Genomic DNA, 20,369 nt, shown 5'->3' on the forward strand with positions numbered 1-20,369 from the left:
GACGTTGGGACTCGGTTTGGACTGCGCACGCGCAAAATACAATTACCGCTTTTTAAATCGGGTCGCCAAAATAGAATCCATAGAACCGACTTCCGGATATACTGAAATGACTTCCAGATATAGTGAAAATTTAAAATTTTGTTTGTTACATAAGAGTCCATCACATGTATCTGTGTGAGCATTTCATATGTGTATGTGTGTGTGCTTTTCACCTGTATCTGTGTGAGTGTTTCATATGTGTGTGTATGTATGTTTCATATGTGTGTGTGTGTGTGTGTGTGTGTGTGTGTGCACTTCCATTTCACATGTATCTGTGTGAGTGTTTCATATGTGTGTGTGTGTGTGTGTGTGTGTGTGTGTGCACTTCCATTCCACATGTATCTGTGTGAGCGTTTCATATGTGTGTGTGTGTGTGTGTGCTTTTCACCTGTATCTGTGTGAGCATTTCATATGTGTGTGTGTGCTTTTCACCTGTATCTGTGTGAGTGTTTCATATGTGTGTGTGTGTGTGTGTATGTTTCATATGTGTGTGTGTGTGTGTGTGTGTGTGTGTGTGTGTGTGCACGTCCATTTCACATGTATCTGTGTGAGTGTTTCATATGTGTGTGTGCAAGTTTTCAGTAGTATAAATGCATGCTTGTCAGTTTCATATGTGAATGTGTGTGTGTTTCACATGTGTTTGTGTAACAAAAGTCTGAAATATTTCTTAAACGGCCCCTCATAGGGATCTGCAAATCTACTACTATTTCTATCTGTATTTGGATAATAGACTAACAAACACATCCAATACACCATAGTGTTTTCTTATGTGCAATATATGTATATATATCCACTCTGTACACACATGTACATACATAAATATTTTTATAAACATATTTTAATATACTCCACAGTTATTTTGAGATTGTATTTGTATAGTGAGTCTTATAATGTCTACTTTCTACCGAGTTAATGTAAATTTCACACTATCTTGATTTGCGAGCCAATCACGTTTCGTTTTTTTTGTTTTGTTTACATTTCTAATTTTGACATGTTTATATGAAGTGAGTGTTTGGTCATTGTAACACTGCTTGGCACACAGTGCACACAAAATGTGTCCTCTGCTTTTAACCAATCACCATTGGTGAGCAAATGGCATCCATGAAAGGCACCCGGGGAGCATTGTTTGGGGATGGTACCTTACCGTAAAAAATACATTGTCTTGGCAGTAATTTTGTGCATTTTTTGGCACATTTTGGGCTTAAACAACGTGGTCTCTGTAAACACTGAAGCACGGCTCAAATTCATTCCTACATCAAACCTGTTTGTGCTTTTTTGTTTTTGTCTTAAATGCATGTGATGACTGAGCAACAACACTCATGAAGTAATTCCTTATCTTATCTTACAGCTGCAGAAACTATATGGAGAAAGTGACAAAACATATTTATTGCTATATATATAACCGGACCTTTTTTTTTCAAGCTGAAATTTGATTCTTATTTAGTCCTGTTTTCAAAGCATGCTGCATTCTTGCCAAATAAAGATGATCATTATAAAATTTGGGAAAATTCTGAATAAAATCCGGTTTTTATGCTTTTCTTCCATGTACACTGCTTCGAGGTGTTACTAATGTGCAAGACTAAAGGACTGTATGGAGCTCTTTACAGCATGTATTACTGACTTCATATAGAAGTTTGATCAACTGCACCAAAACAGCCTCCTTCACTCAAATTTTTGTTCCAAATAAAAACTGCCAACTACCTCACTGTCTGACATTCATTTATTTGCATCTGAACTCTGCAGCAATCAGATCCTTATTTGTTTGCCTCTTTTTTTGTTTTCTCCTGCCCCCTCTCTCACTGGAGATTTTATGCCACTTTCTGTGCTCCCCTGTCTCAAATCCATCGTGCTTCTGTCCATTATCCATGGTACATGTGCAGAGCTACAGGCCAGGAACTCTATTCCCAGTCCGATGGCTCAATGCAGCTCTCTGTTTAAAGAGCCAGCTGGTCAAAGCGGGTGGGTTTTTGACTACTGTCACTGCCAATGTGTTGTGCGGCGTTGACATCTTATGCCAGTAGTCTGTCTGCAAAAGTATTTCCTGCCCCTGAGAGAGCAGCTCCCAGCTTCTGGCCTCATGCACAGCAGCTACTTCATTTGACTTTTATATTTCATGTTGCACTCAACAGTTTAGAGCCAGTGAGAGGATCCTGAGCTTCACTGACAGTAGGAGAGAGTCTTACCAACAGGTCCTAAGGATCAAAGAATTTACGAATGCCATTGATTCGGTTTTATTTACTTTGGTGCCAGTTCTGTTGCGCAGAATCTGGTATGTGGGCAATCCACCTCCAATGTGGAATGAACAGATCAGGCATGGTTATTTGGAAGCTTCTGCCTACACCAGGCAATAAGTGCAGACAGATGGCCAAAATTGTTTTGGATATGCGCAGACTTATCTTTCAGAAGTGGAACTGAATAAACGCTGCCTTATTCTTAACTTTCTCGGCGAAGAGCCACAGTCTGATGTGGATTTCATGTAAAGTCCACTATCTCTCTTTCTCTGGCTCAGTACTCAGTATATACAGGTGGGATGCAACCCCCCTTCTAAAACAAATATCCCCTACCTTCCATCCCTTTTATCAATGAATGCACAGGTCTACTGAATAAAATACAGTGAGCCTGAGGGCACGCGTGAATAATGCACATGCCAACTTATTATATTTTTTTTATTTTATTTAAGTGGCATAGCAGGTGACAACAGGGCCAGGCAAATGCTAAGGGTGCCATCCATCCAGGGGGTGCTACAAACAGAGGAGGAAGAAAAAAAAAATTCTAATATTCTTAAAATTATTCTTAAAGCTAGTTGCCATTAATTTGTCTTACTATGAAAAGAACAAATCGACATGAAATTACCTGCGTAGCTAACCCTATTAAGTAGTAGGAAGCGGGTGGGTTTTTGACTACTGTCACTGCCAATGTGTTGTAGCCTCCTCCACACCAGCCCTTCCTCTGTCTACAGGGATGTCAAGTGTCACACATTGAGCGTGACAGTCACTTTTTTAATGTTTTGTTAAGAAATCCTGCCACACATTGTAATTCTCATGCTGAAAAATTATTTATAGGCTTATATGCCACAGTGGTCCAATATTTCTCAGACTAGACTCAGAGTAGCACCTCACTATTATGTCTCCGCTGGGTCCTAGAGTCTGTTGCCAATCAGACAATCAAAAAAAAGAAACACATTAACCAATTGAAAAATAGCAGTAATGTATCTGGTTAAAATGCAAAACAACTACTAATGAAAAGGCACCCTGGAATTCCTCACGATTTTTTGCTACAATGAAATGTTCCAAAAATGTAATTGACCCCTTCCGTAGGAGCTCTGAGTATCACTTAAAGCACAGAGTAACTTATCTTCTGTTTTAATGTTACAAAAAAATTCTCAACTTTTTTGACACAAGCAATGACAAAAAGGTGCACAGTTGGTCTTCCACCATATGCACTGTCATCAGCACAAAATACTCGCTGTAGAATACTCCTTATTAATGGTGCAGTTTGTAGTTTTCGTCTATTGCAGGCTTAAATCAATGCAAGACATCACATAAAATGTAATAAAATACAGTATAATGATGTTAGATCCAGTAAATGGAAAATGAAATCTCTTTCAACCCCCAATCTGTGGAACACAGTGGAGTGTCAATAAAGCCTAGAGGCAGACTCTGATAATTTAGTTCCAGAGAGGCAGTTTTAGAGCAGAGAGGCAGAACTGCGTGTGTTGATAGTGGAGGGACACATTTCACTTTTTTTTCCTGTTTTAATCTGAATGCTTTTGTTTCGGTTATGGATGCCGCAGTACAACTCATAAGTACTAACTCACACCAATATAGTCAGAATGATTTTGAATATTTGGTTGACTTTCATTGAATTGCAAACTAAGATATATAAAACAAATATTCAGCATTTCATGTCTGCTATGTATTGCCTAAACTGAATAAAATATACAAATAGATTTTTGGGATCAGGCTATCGGTACTCATTTGCAAAGTAAAATATAGTGTAAAATAGTTTAAATGATTCAAGTTTAAAGGAGTAAAGTAAAATATATTCTCAGAAAGTTTTTTTTAATGGTAGAAAAGACAGTCCTGCTGAGTGTGGTCATCACGCTGTGATCTCAGGCCTTCCTGAGCCAGCACGACGTAAAGAACACAATTAAAGCAGCCAGCCTGGAGAGGTGTGAGCCTGCATATCAGTCCGGCGCAGTTCATTTCTTTCCTGCCTACTCCTCCACAGCTTAATCAAATGTAAAGGCTTAATTCACAAATGTGTATCTAATATCATTAAATCCCTGGGGGTGCAAGAAGTTCATGTAATTCAAAACCCATAAAATTAGAAGTGGTGTAGACAGTAAAATCACCCTGGGACCATGTTTAAATAAATCAAGGCTGATATATACGGCACATGAACATTTACATTTATGTATGCTTCAGAAATAGAAATAAAATCAGTCCCCAGTCACAATTTAAAGGGCACTTTTCATTCAGGTCCCAGAGACTTAAATCTTATTCATGCTAGTGTTTTGCAAAATATTTTGTGCAAATAAAAAATAGGTTTTCTGTAAAGATGCAGGATCTAAAGGAAGCCTTGATGAAATTTTTGAAATGCATGAAATGCAGTATTTTCCTTACGCAGATACACCGTGCATGCATCCGCTTTGTTGAGTCCCAGTGGCTTGCATGTATTTACAGAATGGAAGCGCAAAATAAAGCATATGCTGATAAGCACTTGAGGGATTACACTGTTATTCTGCCGGATTTGCATTTGATAATCCTTGTCTTGAAGTGCAGCGGGGATGTCCGTCGGTGAGCAGATCAAAAGCTACTGTGGCCTTCCCACATGGTCCTTTCCCTGTCCAACTCAATAAGCCATGTCATGGCACAGCAACAGTCCAAAGCTGCGGGGGAGTCCAGATTAGCCGCATATTGTCCTCATAGCCAGGCTCAGAGGAGTTCAACCTCTAGGTTTAGCTTGGGAACGCTGCATGTTGATTCTTTATTAAACAGGATTTTTTTTTGCTCATTAGCTTTTCGGGGGACTTAGGAACTAAAACTGACAACAAGATAGGTGGTAGACCATGTGACAGTAAAAGGCCTTTTTTCAAATTTTCCATTTTGAAATGGTAAGAAAGGGACCATGCCTCATTAACATATTACTCATATTTCCTTTTTAGGAGGATTATGTGCCGTCATTAGTCATGATTTTTCTTCCTGTCAGTTTGGCCGATCCCTGTCAGTGCGATGTGTCTGCAGGGGAATTATGAATAATGTCTCTGTCTGGTTTTGTTTATCTCTGCATAAGTGTGCCACACAGCACTATCAGTTTTTGCATTTAAAGACCATGAGCTGTCAGTGTGTACTCAGTTTGTGAGTAATGTTGCAAGGAAATTGCGTTCAATTGATCAAGTGTCTAACAACCTTCAAAATTATGACCTGCAGTGCCAACAAAAATATACTTATATCATTGCCCGAATATTTTATTCTGTACAAATCAAGCAAACATTGGTTATTAAAACACTAGTAGCCAATGTGATTTATTTCCTTTATTACAAATAACAATCACTCTTCCATTTCAGTAAGTAATGCAGCTCAACACCACAGATTCACCTAGCAACATATATATGTTGGAGAAGAAGAATCATATTCAAAATCCTGAGCCTCTCTGATTTATCTTTCATTATGATCTAGAAATATTACTTCAAATTAACAGTAGTAACTTATAATAAAAATTTCCAATAAATTAAAGCTCTCAATGTCACAATATTGAGACGGTGATTTTATTGAAGAAGGCTTTGTGAAATCAGGAGGAGAAGGTGCACTTGTCATGCCTCCTCAACCCCAAGTGTTGCTGGCCCCTTCACTTTCACTGGGCTTAATGGTAAGCCGGAGCTTTCCTGCAGCTGCCTTCAAGAAACTAGGAAGTGCTCTCTTTCCGCGACTGCTCAGCTTCCAATATGAGGCTGCTTCCTCCGAGTAAACATTCAGCTGTGAATTTGGTACAACACAGTCCTCACCAATGCCGGCAGCAGCATCCTCTGGACCAGAAGCTCTGGTGGTCAAATATCTGCTCAAGCCAGTGTCAGCGTTGAACATTCCCGTACGCTGCAAGTTCTTGATAAGAAGCTCCATCGACTATAAAGCATCAAAAGAGAACAACTGCCCATGGAGCATCATTAGAAACACCATCTTGTGGTCAAAAGATTTAATATACTGTATTGTAGAATACAGTAACGTAGACCTCAGGGGTGAATATTTGAGATGACTTTTTACATCGGATGGCTTCAGGAATTCTTAGAGGACAGAAGCTGGAGGTAAACAAGAAGAGGAGGGGGTAGGTGGGAACTTGTGTTGACAGATTTTGGCAGATTTGAATTTGGTTATTTTTGGAGAAATTGCTTGTCAAAAAGAGGTATTAACCACAAGCCTTATTTTAACCCAGGTTTAAATGAGGAAGTAGTCAAGTACCATATACACAGTATACAGTGCATCAAAATACTTCCCATGATCCATTTTATAAGAATATCAAAATATATTCTCAGGAAATATAAAACTAGAAGTTACCAATACATAAAAAGTACTAATACTAATTATATCTACGTACAGTAAACAAAGACAGAACAGGAGACCAGTAAACATGTGCAATTACAGTGGCTCCTCCCATTTTAAAAACCATCATGTTCTGGGTGACAGAAATAATAAGACGCCAAAAAAAGGGTAGCTAGATTTCTGTTTTTGTTCATCTTTGACCTTATACTAGCAAACAAGCACCATAAGCAGAGAGTTTTGAAAATCGGGCTTATTGTTTGTCATTTACGTTTTGAAGGACGTAAACATCTGGCATTTGCCAGTTCATTTGAGAGCCTTTTTTATTAAAAAAAAAAAAAAAAAGAATTCACCAAGGTGCTGGAAATAATATCCTTAGGTCATTTCGGTGACTCAGCCACATCAAACAGTTCCTGCAAATTTGTCAGCCACACACTCATGACGTGAACCTCCTGTTCTGACTCATCCAGGAGGTGCACTACTCGAGTGAGAGCTGTGGACCGAGGAGCCGCTGGAGTACCTGGTCTCGTTGTCATGTTCATGGAAGCATCTTGAGATTGTTCTTTGTGTCATGTCACTTTATTTTGCATGGAAAACTGCTAGAAAGAGGGTATAGTGCATCTGATGACTTAATGTTTATTTCTTTTTTTATAGGGCTAATTCTTACCAAAATTATAATCTGTTGGTATAATCTTCTACTGAAGATGTTGTTAAATAGATTCACCAAGAATTTTTACTTACAGTAGCTAACTGTTGATAACAACAAAAAAATAGCAATGGTCTCTGGATTTAGAATCCTTCTGTACTAGTACCTTGTCTTGTGTACATTAGAATACTCCTTTGAAATGAATTCATGGTTGGTAGTATCCTAGTGGGTAACACACTCGCATATGAACCAGAAATCCCAGGTTCAAATCCCACTTACTACCATTGTGTCCCTGAGCAAGACACTTAACCCTGAGTGTCTCCAGGGGGACTGTCCCTGTAACTACTGATTGTAAGTCTGATAAATGCTGTAAATGTAAATGAATTGCTAAGACATAATGAGCAGACAAATTAAGAATAGACATCCCACCCGCATAGTGGTGGTTAGCGACGTGGCCTCACACTTCCAAGGTTGAGTTGTGTGAATGGAGATTGCATGCTCTCCCCATTTAGCGGCATGTATACCAAGTAAACTGCTGACTGAATTAAGTGAGTGTGAGTGAACTAATGGTGTGTGTGTGTATGTGTGTGCCCTGTGGATGGCTGGCACCCCACCCTAAGTGAGTTCCCACCCTGTGCTCAGTGTGCTGGGATCAGCTCTGTCTGCCACGACCCTGACCATCAGGAATAAGCGGTTAAGCTTGGCTGTGAACAAGACACAATATCTGCAGATTTATTTTTTAAGCTGTAACTTAAACATGGGCAACACATCAGCCTTTTTTCATTAAGTCACTTCTGCATTCATAAATTTACATTTTTCTTTCTTTGTCACAATGTACCAGTCAAGCATTTGGAAGCACGTGGTTGTTATGGAGACTAATATGGAGCTGTTTTGAAGAATCCAATGAAAGAAACATATTTAGTATTTGTTGTATCACTAGAAAGTGAAGATTGTTTGATGAATCTTTTTTTACCTTCATGGCTGCTTTGCTCACTATTGTAATCATCAAAATTGCTTCATGAGATGCTCATTAGCATAAGTGAATTATAAGAAAGTGTTCCGCATAAATCTTCAGGATCTTCTTGTTGGAAACAGTCCAAGTTGTCAAACTTAAGGTGAAAAGCTGCCATCACAGCAAAAACTCCCTGATTTGGAGGGACTAAAAACTTTCAACTTTGTCTTGTTTGCTATTTCCTTTCCTTCCTATGTAATAGTCCAGTTTTGTTCTATAATGTAAATATGAAAGACTCTTGATTCAGTAGGTTCATCTAAACTTGTGACTGGTGGTGTGTTTCTCACTTTTTTGTAAGTACTGCAACTTTTGTAACCGCTTTGTGGTTTACCTGTGATTTCATTCCAGGCCTGAAGATACGTGAAGTGGCTATAAATGTGTCTCGACAGCAGGTGGAAGATTTCCACGGTCCTGAGGATTACTGGTGCCTCTGCGTGGCATGGAGCCACCTGGGCACCTCCAAGAGCCGCAAGGCGACCGTCCGTATAGCCTGTGAGTCAAATTCACACCTCGCGGAGATTCTAGCATGCCCTACACCTGTTAGGCTCCCTGGGCAAGGCCTGTGACCTACAAATGTGCAGCTTGTTGAGCAAAGGTCCCCCTAATGAATTCATTTCCGCTGAAGTGTTAACTGTGAACACGTGTCAGTGAAACCAAGCAGATGGCAGCGGAGTCGCGAGCCACGCAAGCACCTTGTTCGTGATTTCCAAGGTTACTCAATCAAGCCCAAGGGCAGCTAGAGTGGCATGCAGCATACCTGATCGGGAGATGGAGGACAAGCTGGTTCTTTGCACACGGTGACATGTGGTTCTTATCTTTGCAAACAGACCTACGCAAGAACTTCGAGCAGGACCCTCAGGGGAAGGAAGTGCCAATCAATGGAATGATTGTGCTCCACTGTCGCCCCCCGGAGGGAGTGCCCATGGCTGAGGTGAGACCTGAGATATCTCATGCTGTGGCACTGTTTTGACCAGGAGGATTTCCTCCTGAGAACAGTTAGTGCAGACCTACAGTCAGTAAGTGGGCGTTGATTCCATCTTGATTTCTTCTAGAGTTCTGTGGTACTGTTAAATAACATAACAGTAATTTCACAATATATTAAATACATCAACACATTGTACATCTTTATATCATACTCTATTTGTTTGTTTTCAAGGCAGATAGGATCATAGACATTAAAACATGCCTTACGGCATATTAAAATGCAACACAGGGTTGAAACCACATTTTCTATCAAGGATTAATGAAACCAGATGATGGAACGTCCTTTCGTTTTCAGATGAGCAATTAGTAATTGAGTCATTTATGTCATTTCTAATCATTGTGGATTTGTAACTTCAGGATGTAGCTCACTTGAGAGTTTTATCTGAGGTGGCCTGGGGTAACCAGTTTGCCATAAAAGATTCAGAATTGAAATGGAAGAGCATTGTCAGCCAAGTGTCCTTGAACGTGCAGTGGCCATGAAAAAAACAGAGGGAAAAGGAGAAAGACAAGAATCTTCCCTCAAGTTCTTTGTCAACGTAAATGAGCCCAGGCAAAAGAGATAGGATTGAATAATGTAGAGTGCAGCTACGGGCGTATGCAATTCAGATGATTCAGGTCCGGCCCCTTCATGAAAGATTGAAATTCCAGCTGTGAGTGAGCTGACATGACGTTTGAGGCTTCATTTTCAGCCAGGAAGGGGATACATGCAATCTCTCTACTGTAATTGAGAGTGGGTTCGAGGTTTACAGGTTTCCGGAGCCTTTAAGTGGAATAGGACTGCAGAGAACTCACTGACAATCTTTTTTTGGTGTCATGCTGGTTTTGAGATTAGATTGGTACTTGATTTCATGTTGCAAAATGACATCATTATTATAGTCATGTTAATATTCATTATATGGTGTATAGTTAGACCCATTGAGTTATGTTAGTTGCAACAATTTTAAATGAATGCAGATAAATGTTGCCATAAACAGGCATGACATTTTCATGACAGTTTTGCACACAACCAGAAGGCATATTTTCAAGAGCTCAGTTTCCATTAAACGATAATTAATTCATCCATTATTTCTAATTGAAGGCAACTCATTTGATAGTAATGCAGGTGTGGGAGTGGTCCCATATAAGGGGCTTTCTCACAGGTGATAAAACTGTTTACTTTTCATCAACTTTCTATGAGCCATGCATATCGGTGGCACCTAATATGAATCACAGCTAATACATTATGCCCCACCATGCCCTCCACCGATATATCTCCATATATACCGCAAGATGAATTTCAGAATGTCTTGTGAACCTGTAAATGCAGACAAGTGATTCCATTCTTTTTTTAGCAAATGTAAAAAACAAAAAAACATTTCTACTGGCAATATTTTTTACAGTGGGAAGGTTCTTATTAATATGATTAAATGTAAGACCAGTTTACAATAAACAAGTGAACTCTGCGCTGTTTGTCAAACTGTGATAGAGATCTTATATCACCTTGACAGTTGGCTTGTGTATAAATGTGCAGTGTGTTATAAACATGTAATAGCAAGTCTTGTGACAGTGGAGGAAAGAATAAATTGACACACACGGACCAGGCACAATCCAGTTTATTTCAAACATCTTTACCCCGTGGTTGGTTTTTTCCCCACCTTCAGGTCAGCGTGTGCTTCCGAGAGTGCAAATTATGAGCTTCATTATCAGGCCAAGCAATTACACTCAACGGCTTGGGCAGCGGATGAACTCTGTCTGCCATGTTTATTTCTCTAAGATAAGGCCGATATTGGCGGAATAGCAATATGCTCCCGCTTTGCTCTGGGGCGGAGGGGTGGCATTAGGAAAGCGCCAGGGAGGTGAGTGGGGCGCACAACACATTTGGCGTCTCGCTATCTGTTTGTATTAACCTCCCGGGTGAACACCATGGTGGCAGTAGAAGAAGCGGTCCCCTGTACGGACGTTGCTCTGATTACCAAGGCGGGCCTGGTTCCGGCTGGCATGTCTGTGTGTGTGTTTGCGGAACCGCTGGGTAGATTTCCGTTCTGGCAGCTGGTCTCGACACTCTGCATAGGGGGGTTGCAGCATGTTCCAGTCCCTGCGGGTGTTCTGTCAGGGCTGGTTAATCCCATTAATTGCCTTGATGAGATACACAGTTCCATCCTTTTTTCCCGGACTGCCATAGCCGAGCGCGGGCATCTGTAGGCACAATGTATCCTCTTAAAACCAATCTTTAGCAGGGAAATGTTGAAAAGCATTATCAGATATTGTAGAATGTGCTGTTACGTGAGTGTTTTAACCCCATAACGCACAAGGAATCAGCACTGTGGACCTCTCCTCCTCTTTATTATTCGGTAAGCATTTGTCTTATTAATTTGGTAACTGTGTGAAGACATGACATGTCTGGAAGCACCAGCGGGTCCTGGGGGAGGTTAATTGTGGCCCAGTTCCACGTCTCCAAGCTTCTCTGTCCTCGTTCAGCTCCCTGGTCTCTGAGATCATCAACTATCACCACCGATGTGTCTCAGGCAAAGAGACCATCAGGAGACTTCTGTGCTCCCGGTATTCTTTCCTTTCAAGTTCTCCAGAACTCCAGAACCAGGCGCTACATTTAACGTTTAAATAACGTTACATACTCTGCATTTGTGTGACAGGCAAACTAGGCTACAGTGCTAAACCAGTGAAATTAGTTTTTTTTGTTTTAGATTTGAATCTATTAATAATTTGAATAAAAATGTACTTAATAAAAAAACAAAAACTGTTTAACCGTGTAATCAGTTTGGTATCATCTTAGAGACTGTCATGTGCTGCTTCAAAAAAAGGGATGGTAGCATGGCCCTATGAAAGGCCAACAGATCCTCACCTCAGATTCCAGCAGAAGCCTTCTTCAGCCCGGATGGTCCTTGGCCATACGAGCAGCTCTGGGAATCAGCCTTTCGGCCTCGGCGATGTCCTGATAATGAGATCACACAGGACTCTCATGTGGACACGAAAGCCCTCTGTCAGCCCCGACTTTCGCGCCGTGATTATAATTGAAACAAATGTGCCAATTAGCCAATTAATTTCTCATATCCTGTGCCACACACTTACTGGGCTAATTTATTTTTGGTTGCTTCTGTTTTTTCCTTTTTTTTCTCATGCCGGATGAATCTTCTCATCATTACTGTGAGGCTGAGAGCAGCAGCAGCTCCAGAATACACAATGTGGCTCGGCAGCAGCTCGGTGTGTAGGGCTGATTGAGCCCAGTGTTAATTGCCTTCCTTCAAAGTTGCGACTTCCCTAATATGTAAATATGTAAAGTCACACACCACAGCACGGCCCAGGTGTCAGTTTCATTTTCGTCTCTTTGACACGTACCAGGAGCTTCCAGATCTTCAGCAGTATTCCGCTTCCGTTTCTTGCTGTGGGGGTGTCTGGGTGAATGGTGCTTTTCTGAACAGAGAATGCGAGCCTGTGATGAAAAGGGCAGGAGCCAAGGGCTGCAAAGCTGCTGCCGCCACCGCCACCACTCAGGGGGGATGCGAGGCGGTGTAGCGAAGCAAATGAAATTAAAAAGCATATGATTAAAGTGCCCTGTTTTGTGTGTGTGTGTGTGTGTTTTGAGCAGTAAATAAAGACAAATGCAACCATTTCTTCTTCCCTGCAATCTGTAGTCTGGAGTACGGACTTGAAGAATGAAACGATTAGAGCCTCATGCTCATGTTTTACCTCTCGCTCTCGGAGATGTGTGTGTGTGTGTGTGTCTTTCTATGTGTTTCTTTCTTGGACCCACCATCATGAGCCAAGTTCAGAATGCATATGTTCATGACTCAACGATTGCAATTTGCAAAAGCAGTGATGCAGCTCTTTGTACGAAGGTTGGAGCGGTTAAGCGTCACTAAATTTGTAATTCATAATTAGTTTCACCACCCCTGTGTCTGTGTTACTGGTAATTGGTTACAGCAGAGGCTAATGGCTTTGCTCGTGGCCTGTGCTGAGGCGTGCCATCCCTCTCTTTCCCCGCGTTGGCAGGTGGAGTGGCTGAAGAATGAGGAGCTAGTGAGCTCCCTCGGGGACGACAACATTGACACCCGAGCCGACCACAATCTCATCATCAATGAGGCCAGACTGTCCGACTCGGCCAACTACACCTGCCTGGCCACTAATATAGTAGCCAAGAGGCGCAGTGCTACAGCCACTGTGGTTGTTTTTGGTAAGTAAACTGAAATTATTATAATTTTTTTTTTTTTTTGTGGACACTGACTCACAGAATCATTGGAGTGTAAATACACAAACTGTGATCTCTGTCTCTTGTTTCTACCTGTTTAAGCATAAACAGTTCCGGGCAGTTCCGAAAGAGCAAAAAGATTTCAATATAATGAAGAAAAGGTTAATGTTTTAATAAAACAAAATGTTCATACATAATAATGAGTAATATGAGACCCTGAATTAGAAAAAGAGTCTAAAGAGTCTAAATATTATAATATAATCTCTATCACAATATTATAATATAAAGACACAATATGGACAAAGAAGGTGTCCAATTATGTGAAGAGAGTAGTTGTAATAGTAGTGTAGTATATAGATATAATTGAATATAGACATCTATGTTTTTAATTTCTCAAAAAGAATGATTACCAACTTTTTCCAGTGCTCTGTATTCAGTGTGCTACTACTGAATGATGTATTTGAGGCTAACCTGCAACTCAGCCACTACAGTTTATCACCTATTAAGAAGGGCTGTGCAACCAAAAGTCAAATGAAGCAGATAACATAAAGGTGACATAAAGCTCCCGACCCAAAAGACCCAGACCCAACATCAGTTGTAGGACAAATAAAGCTTCTAACCATAGTAGAGGTCGGCAAAATGTTCTGTGCCAAAGAAGAGCAAATTTTCTGCTCTTCTGCTGATGCTATTAGTATAAATACAGAGCAACAGTTACACTGACAAATCAATGCCGAAAGGAGGTGTTCTGTGATGCTTTAAGTTTATTGAACGTATTAGTCCAATCAGCAATCTCATCAGAGAAGCCAAAATCAATGAACGTGTTTGGGATGATCTCACATAAAGCCAATCTCTGATGAGGCATTATCACTGCCGTCTGCTTATTAATTTATTACAACCACTTCAAACTTGTGCTAATAGTACATTCTAGCATGATAAAGCAGGTGTTGATAAGTTAGGGTCTCGTGTTAATACTAGATGGTTCATTGGTGATTTCACTATAAACACATGACTGGTCATGTGTACAACCAGTCTACCCTGAAAGAAGTGGTTTGGTGAGTTTTTAAGTCAAAAGCTAATTATATATTCAGGTCCATGTGGGGCCTGTTTGCTAGTGTCATAGCATTCATGTATTCTGGATTTATGGGAAAAAATACATGAAAACAAGAAAGGACTGCTTTGCTAGGAGAAACTGACTTCCCACCCAGTCATTGGTTTCTGAGCGCCATTATGCCTGTCACCCAGAAGACAATATATAATGAAGATTTAAACCCACTCCATGTTAATAGTTAACATGTCCCACGTGCTACATCTTCTACAGCTTTTGAAACATATGGCTGCTATATACAAAATGTCAGAAACAACATTAGGGCTCTCAACACTGATACAGATTTGAGGCGTCGCTGAGACAAGACCCATAGTGCACAGGAAATTATGACAATGTTGGACTGTAAATGGATCCACATTGCCTCCTGAACATCTAGGCCTGTATCACTTTCTGCTAAGCATGAAATGTAGATGCAATTATGAGGATGGGTCTGTTTTTAACATGATCAATGACATTAATCTAGGCTACAGCACAGCAATAATAACACAATTTAAATGCATCTAACTTAATGCATGTAACACTTTAAATGATATTTAATGCAGCCCGGCAGTATTCATCCTTCCATGGTGGAATCCAGACATGAGGGTCTTTAATTTGGAAGCTATTGTCATACCCTGTTGCTTTCCAGTGATGCTATGGTGCCTCACCTTCCTCACCTCACCACATATCTAAGCTTGACCCAGTATTTCCTAGTTGAGCCCTGAGTACATCTGCATATTATTATCCTTTTTGACTATCTAGATCAGGGGTCAGCAACCTTTAACACTCAAAGAGCCCTTTGGACCCGGTTTCCACAAAAGTGAAAGCACAGGGAGCTGCAAATTCTTTTTGACATGTAAAATGAAGATGGCTATATATATAAACTGGATATATTATTTTTAATGTTATGCTATGTATAAAGAGTGAAAAAAAGTTTTATTACTAGAACAAATGTGACCCAGACAAGTCTAAAACCCGTCCAGACATATTAGGGGAAAAGAGGAGATCTTCTCATGTATGGATATGGAGCATTTCGGACATATTGTGAGAGACAAAAAATTAAACACATTGCATTTTAATGTTACAAGATCATAATAATTATTGAACTAAAATAAAATAAAAAAATTGGATACAAATAAAATGCACTTAAATTATTAACTATTTTCCACTGGCACCGGGAGCCTCATGAGCAACGTGTGGCTCCAGAGCAAGGGTTGCTGACCCCTAATCTAGATGAATCGGATCCCACAGATGCTCAGATACGATCTAATATATCCCACCCACTGCCAGGTGCCACTGTAACAAGGTAAGCAGTGTCATTCCCATCATCTTTCCGTGGTGGTACTGTTATGGCTGACTGGTGTAAACTGGGAATTTAAGGTACTGCGCTCTTGGTGCTGTAAACAGGAAATCTAGAACTCAGTATATTGTGTTTTGACACCATTGATTAGCTCTACTAAAGCTAATTTTTTCTTCATATTCAAAGTTAATTAAAACATCTCATTAAAAGTCAACATAGGATTATTAGATGAGAATAAGCGTTTGCAACTTAATCTTTTTTTTTCTCATTTTAGCTTGTGATTCTATTAATAATTAATATGGTCTATGCCTTGAGCAATAAACATACAGTACAAGCTTTGATTGCGTTTACATGTTGCACCATGAAGTAGAAGCCACTGTCTTGCACAGTCTTGAAGAGCAAAATGGGGGGGGTAATTAAATAATAAAACATCCATCCACCAAGTGGATAAAACCTCATTATAGCCAAATCATTCGGGAATTCTGTGGTCAGAGAGTTCCAGTGTGTGTGTGTGCGTGTGTGTGCATTATTTATTTCAAGTGTTATGTTCTTTGAAAGCCACCAACAACTTATATCTGTACTAAAGTATGCGCTTTTCTTTTTGAACATTTTGCATTGTTACAAAATAGCAGTGGTGGCCTAGCGGTTAAGGAATGGCCCCGTAATCAGAAGGTTGCCGGTTCGAATCCCGATTTGCCAAGGTGCCACTGAGGTTCCACTGAACAAAGCACCGTGCCCACACACTGCTCCAAAGGCTCCTGTCATGGCTGCCCAGCTGCCCACTGGTTAAAAGCAGAGGACACATTTTGTTGTCACCGTGTGCTGTGCTGCAGTGTTTCACAATGACAATCATTTCACTTTCACTTTACTCCAAAATGGATTAAATACATTTTTTCATCAATTTTGTAGACACAACACTCAATAATAACAAAGAGAGAAAATGTTGCTCTCTGGCAGCAATTATATACTTGCAAATACTTGCATTCATCTTTACCTCGGGCCTGACTAGTGGCCCAGTTCTAGCTGCCAAAACATCCCCACCGCTTGGGGACACTGCATGGTACTCCAAACACACAACTTCTGAAGAATGATCAGCGGAAACAGGATTCACCTGAGCTCCCTTTTGAGTGTCATGGCAGAGGCTGTCAACCCTTATGTACAAGGTGTATTTTTGTTTGTTTATTGTAATACATTTGCAAACTTTGTCAAATTTTGGAATAAGTAAAAAGGTATAAAAAAATGAAGCACAGTGAATACAGATGCACCGTAAATCTGTATTAAAGTTAACTCTCTCTCTCTCTCTCTCTCTCTCTCTCTCTCTCTCTTTCTCTTTCTTTGACCTCTCAGTGAATGGGGGATGGTCTTTATGGACTGATTGGTCCCCCTGCAATGTTAACTGTGGCAGAGGAGTGCAGAAACGCTCACGGACCTGTACCAACCCAGCTCCTCTCAATGGGGGCGCATTTTGTGAAGGAATGTCTGTGCAGAAAACCACCTGTAACGCCCTCTGTCCAGGTAACTCGTATAAAGAAGGAGCACGGAACGAAATGTGCCATTATACCTACATATTATACAGATGTGTTATGTTCACTGTGTACACTGGAGGTTTACATCTTCATGATGTAATTCATTAATTAAGGTAAAAAAAACTGTATTATTGTTGCTTTTATTCAAATTTTTGTATCTAAAATACATTTACATTATTGATTCTATTTATAAATCTCATGACCCTGACACTACCCTTAAACCACCCTCTCCACCTCATTTACTTTTTTACTTCTTTCTTACTTGTTTCTTCTGAAGAAATTCACTTTAAAAACCTATAGGCTGCATTGTTATGTAATCACCCTCTTAAAAAGTGAAAAGCTAAATGGATGTAAAAAACTTTCAACCTTCGAAAAAGGACGCCTTCGCGATGCTCCTCAGTCCACACATGAAAGGTAGCCCACCTTCACTCGCAAACAATTAGCCCCATTGTTGGTCACTGTGCCACTCTGGCAGCGGTTCATGATAGATGGTTTATGCTGCTAGCACTAATTAAGGATACTCTATTCTCCCGTTCTGCAAACCCGAGGTGGCAGCCACCGGGCCTGTTCGGAATATTAAGCACGGCTGGTGTTGTTTTCCCGCCACACGTACAACCCACGTATTTCCCTTTCTTTACTGATTGGCTGACTCTCTTTTGCCAAGATTCATCTTGTTAGGCTTTGAATAATGTCTAATTTGACATCAAGCATATACTTTGGTTCACTTAAAATTTTTCCAAATCCAGGTTTGGCTTTTCTTTCCTACTTTGGTCAGTTAGCCTCCAAATCCCATTGACAAAATTGCCTGAATGAAATTAAATTAGACCTGAGTAATATTCCCTGAGCAACACTCCCACGCACAGGCAAAAGATGATGCATCTCTTCCTTAGGGAATAGCCATGGATCATATTTGGGGGAAAATTGGTCTGCACTCACACTGACAATATGAACCTGTGAGCTATATTAGCAGCAACATCTTTGAACATAATTTGCATTTAAATTAGCACTGGATAAACCTTAAATTAATCAAACAATAACCAAGAAATAATATTGTTGAGCATTCACATGCAGTAGTTATGTTTTCTGGGGAAATATCTTGAGGAAGTGGGTCAAGACATTAACCCCTCACCATGTGGCATTGGCTGATTTGCTAACCGCAGTGTATCCTGTGTAGCCTCTGAAGACAACACATTAATAATTTTTAATGGAATTTTCATTATAATTTTTTATGAGTAGATTATAGACTAGAAGAGCACTCGAGGTGTACAAAACTCTCCAAGGACAACCGTTGACTCTTCTACAATACACAAATTTGAGACTTGAGAATATGTTCGTCTGCTTATGTTTCAAAAATTCACAAAAGGAGCTCTCCAAGACTACTGATTTTTGCAAAGGTTTCACCAACTGCATTTGTACACCCTATGAATGTTTATTCTTACCTTGACTGTAGTTATGGAGTTGTTGAATTTAGTAGTTACATTTTTCTGATTCTTCAAAAGGAACTGAATGTATTGATTCACTGGTCAAAATTATTTGAATAAGTGTACATGTTTGTGGAAAAATTGTCCATATTACCGTCTTCTTGGGCTGCAGCCTACCACTAAACACTAAATTAAAAACACGGCCATAGCCGATGACTGGTGGTAGGGTGGTTGTGGTCTAGTGCATAAGACACTTGCCTATGAACCAGAAGTCCATAAATTTACAGGTTCAAATCCCACTCACTACCATGTCCCTGAGCAAGACACTTATGCTTGAGTGTCTCCAGGAGGACCAGTCACTCTGGATAAAGGCGTCTGATAAATGTTAATGTGAATGACTCACTGAAAGTCTCCAAGCACCTCCCACGGTTTCTGTATGGTCCCACTGATTGCACAGATGTCATGGTGAGCCTGGACTTGACGACAATTACGTTCACCAGTTGGTTAGTTCACCAGGACTGTTCACCAGGTTCACACATACTATATAGTGGCCAGAAACAATTCTGAAGGTGGAATGTAACAGATTTTCTGAATCATGCTCTGGGATTTTGTAAATCAAAGCAATGAGTTTTCTTAATGATGAGAATAAAAACCAACATATACTTAAAATATTATTATTACTATTATTAAGTATTAATTCATTACATTAAAAGTTCATAATGTCTGCAAAGCCTATTTCAGCTCATACCATCAACTGAGGCTGGTTTGTGCTACATTATATACCACTATAAATGATTATATATGTGCTTGGCTATGTTTGTACAACAACAGTACTTGCTAGATTAATAACAACATAAGACTAATCAGTTGCATCAGTAATCAATGCTCTCTTTACAGAACACACCAGTATATTAGAGTATATTAAAATATAAATAAAAATATTAAAACCACTAAAACATCTTTAATGTACTTATGTGCACAAACAAAATACATTTTTCTAAAACTGATGCTGTGCCATCATTTACACTGCTGAAAAAAATACTTTTCTTTACATTTATAGACCCAAAATGAAGATGCAGGTCTATGAAATAACACATGTGCAAAACAATTGCAAACATGGCAAAATTCGAACATTTGAGGACTCTGAAGCCACACTCTTGGCTTCTCTCTGCCACCTTAAGTTAGACAATGCTGAGGATTATGCAAATATAATAAAGCTCATTTAGCATCTTCCTTGGGATGTCTTTTTTTCAGAAAGTCTTTGTGAGGCGGTGTGTTAACCTTCAGTATCATATGTTCCAGTGGACGGAGGCTGGGAGGAATGGAGCGAGTGGACGACGTGCAGCGCCCAGTGTGAGAGGCAGCGTGCGAGGGAGTGCAGCGCCCCCACACCCAGGCACAGGGGCAAGATGTGTGATGGGGTGAGCCAGGCCTCGGAGAACTGCACTGGCGGGATGTGTACCCAAAGTAGGTGCATTTTCATCTTCCAAAAAAAAATGGCCCTTTATTATCCGCACCATGGTTACCATCAGTGTCGCCTGTGCCATTTCAAGCCTGTCTGTCCATTACTATCATCATCATTAATATAAAAAATCCAATGATTTAAAAAATCTGTTTTCATTGCCCATTTCACTGCTC

The 20,369-nt window shown here is 40.1% G+C and overlaps 1 protein-coding gene across 1 annotated transcript in view; it reads left to right on the forward strand.

The window, feature by feature from the left end:
• The window catches only part of unc5db (unc-5 netrin receptor Db), a 120,944-nt gene that overhangs the window by 69,244 nt on the left and 31,331 nt on the right, over positions 1-20,369 (forward strand). The window contains exons 3-7 of the mRNA XM_028995981.1: positions 8,582-8,725; positions 9,061-9,164; positions 13,205-13,385; positions 17,132-17,299; positions 20,034-20,198. Of these exons, the coding sequence (XP_028851814.1) occupies positions 8,582-8,725; positions 9,061-9,164; positions 13,205-13,385; positions 17,132-17,299; positions 20,034-20,198 (762 nt within the window). The remainder of the gene's footprint in view (positions 1-8,581; positions 8,726-9,060; positions 9,165-13,204; positions 13,386-17,131; positions 17,300-20,033; positions 20,199-20,369) is intronic.

Source organism: Denticeps clupeoides, chromosome 11 (genome assembly GCF_900700375.1).
Source record: "Denticeps clupeoides chromosome 11, fDenClu1.1, whole genome shotgun sequence".
NCBI lineage: Eukaryota > Metazoa > Chordata > Actinopteri > Clupeiformes > Denticipitidae > Denticeps > Denticeps clupeoides.